Source organism: Buceros rhinoceros, unplaced genomic scaffold (assembly GCF_000710305.1).
Source record: "Buceros rhinoceros silvestris isolate BGI_N320 unplaced genomic scaffold, ASM71030v1 scaffold15329, whole genome shotgun sequence".
Classification (NCBI taxonomy): domain Eukaryota; kingdom Metazoa; phylum Chordata; class Aves; order Bucerotiformes; family Bucerotidae; genus Buceros; species Buceros rhinoceros.
In genome coordinates, this window is record NW_010432218.1 from 1,318 (window position 1) to 3,117 (window position 1,800).

At 64.5% G+C, this 1,800-nt stretch overlaps 1 protein-coding gene across 1 annotated transcript in view; it reads left to right on the forward strand.

Moving 5' to 3' along the window:
- The first annotated feature begins 207 nt into the window (after positions 1–207).
- Positions 208–1,800, forward strand: part of PDLIM7 (PDZ and LIM domain 7 (enigma)) — a 2,068-nt gene continuing 475 nt past the window's right edge. Inside the window, exons 1-5 of the mRNA XM_010143698.1 lie at positions 208–260; positions 397–631; positions 709–889; positions 1,047–1,167; positions 1,607–1,722. Of these exons, the coding sequence (XP_010142000.1) occupies positions 239–260; positions 397–631; positions 709–889; positions 1,047–1,167; positions 1,607–1,722 (675 nt within the window). The 5' untranslated portion in view covers positions 208–238. The remainder of the gene's footprint in view (positions 261–396; positions 632–708; positions 890–1,046; positions 1,168–1,606; positions 1,723–1,800) is intronic.

The following is a 1,800-nucleotide window of genomic DNA, read 5'->3' on the forward strand; positions in this document are numbered from 1 at the left end:
CAGAGACCTGGGGGTGCTGTGTCTTCGCAGGGCTGAAGATGCTTGACTCGGTACCCCGTTACCGAACCAGCTACCAGCTGGGCACGGGGGCTTGGCTGGCTCCTGCCTGCTTGTTGGGGTTGGGGGGCCCTGCCTGCACACACAGGCCCGCTGGGATGTGGGGGTGAGCAGGGCAGGCTCGATTAACTGCTTGTTCTGTAGCCAGGTCTCCGTGCTGGACCCATCCCCAGGAGCAGCGATGAAGACTGAGCCAGGACTGGGTGAGCAAAACATTTCCTCTGGGCTAGGGGGGAGAGGTGCGTGTGTCTTGGGGGCTGCTGCTTGCCCAGCCATGGGCACTGGAGGGGGCTGCCCAGGGATCGGGAGTGCTTTCCTGGAGACTTGGTGTGCATGCAGCCCCCAGGACCCCTGCCGCCACTCCTGGCCCTGCCAGCCGCCCGCCCTGGGCTGTGGACCCGTCGTTTGCTGAGCGCTATGCCCCGGACAAGACAAGCACCGTGGTGAGCAAGCACAGCCAGCCGGCCACGCCGACCCCCATGCAGAACCGCAGCTCCATCGTGCAGGCAGCCCAGCAAGCCCCCGAAGGGCCTGGCCGCACACCCCTCTGCTACAAGTGCAACAAGGTCATCAGGTGAGCCCCGGCCACCACCATCGCCACGTTGGCATCCTGAGCTCCGGTGTGGCTGATGGGGCTCTGTCCTGTTGCAGGGGACGGTACCTGGTGGCACTGGGACATTATTACCACCCGGAGGAGTTCACCTGCTGCCAGTGCAGGAAGGTGCTGGATGAGGGCGGCTTCTTCGAGGAGAAAGGCTCCATCTTCTGCCCCAAGTGCTACGACACGCGCTACGCACCCAGCTGCGCCAAGTGCAAGAAGAAGATCACCGGGGTGAGTGTCCCTCAGCCTGCCCCTGCTGCCCCATGGGTGCCCAGCTCTGTCCCATCCCGATCCCATTCCCTGGGATCCCTTGTCCCTTTCTGCCCCGGGTGGGTCTCCTTGTGGCGCAGGGTGATCCTGATGGCAGCTGACGGTGGTTCCTCTCCAGGAGGTCATGCACGCACTGAAGATGACCTGGCACGTGCAATGCTTCACATGTGCTGCCTGCAAAACCCCCATCCGCAACCGTGCCTTCTACATGGAGGAGGGGCAGCCCTACTGCGAGAGAGGTAAGACCCAGGGACCCCACATGTCACCCCACATGGCCCTGGGGCACCATCAGGGCTCAGCAGCTGCCCTGAGCTGCAGAACTCTCCGCGGGACATGGAGAACGCAGGGACCACCCCTCCCACAGCCCTGAGCCCTCCATCCCGGTCATGCCCGGTGGCTAGGTAGTGCCATCGCTCCCATGTTGCCATAGCGATGGCGGATGTACATCAAAGCTGAGTGTTGCATCCTGGGAGATGAGGTTTGCCTCCTCCCTGTGGCCGCCCTGCACAGCACAGGCATCTCTCCCGGGTGTCTCTGGCATGACCCCTCCCCGGGGCTGGCAGTCAGTTGTCCCCAGGCTGTGCCTGTGGGGTCTGGGCTGGGCTGCAGCCCTGCTCCCCTGGGACGAGGGGCTGCGGAGCAGGGGAACACTGACCTGGGCTCTGCCTCTCCTTGCAGACTACGAGAAGATGTTTGGCACCAAGTGTCGTGGCTGCGATTTCAAGATCGACGCTGGGGACCGGTTCCTGGAGGCGCTGGGGTTCAGCTGGCATGACACTTGCTTCGTCTGTGCGGTGAGCCCTGTGCCTCCCTCCTCGGCTGCTGGTGGGGGCCGTGGCTCCCCCTCGGCGGCACGCCCCTCGGGGGGGTAG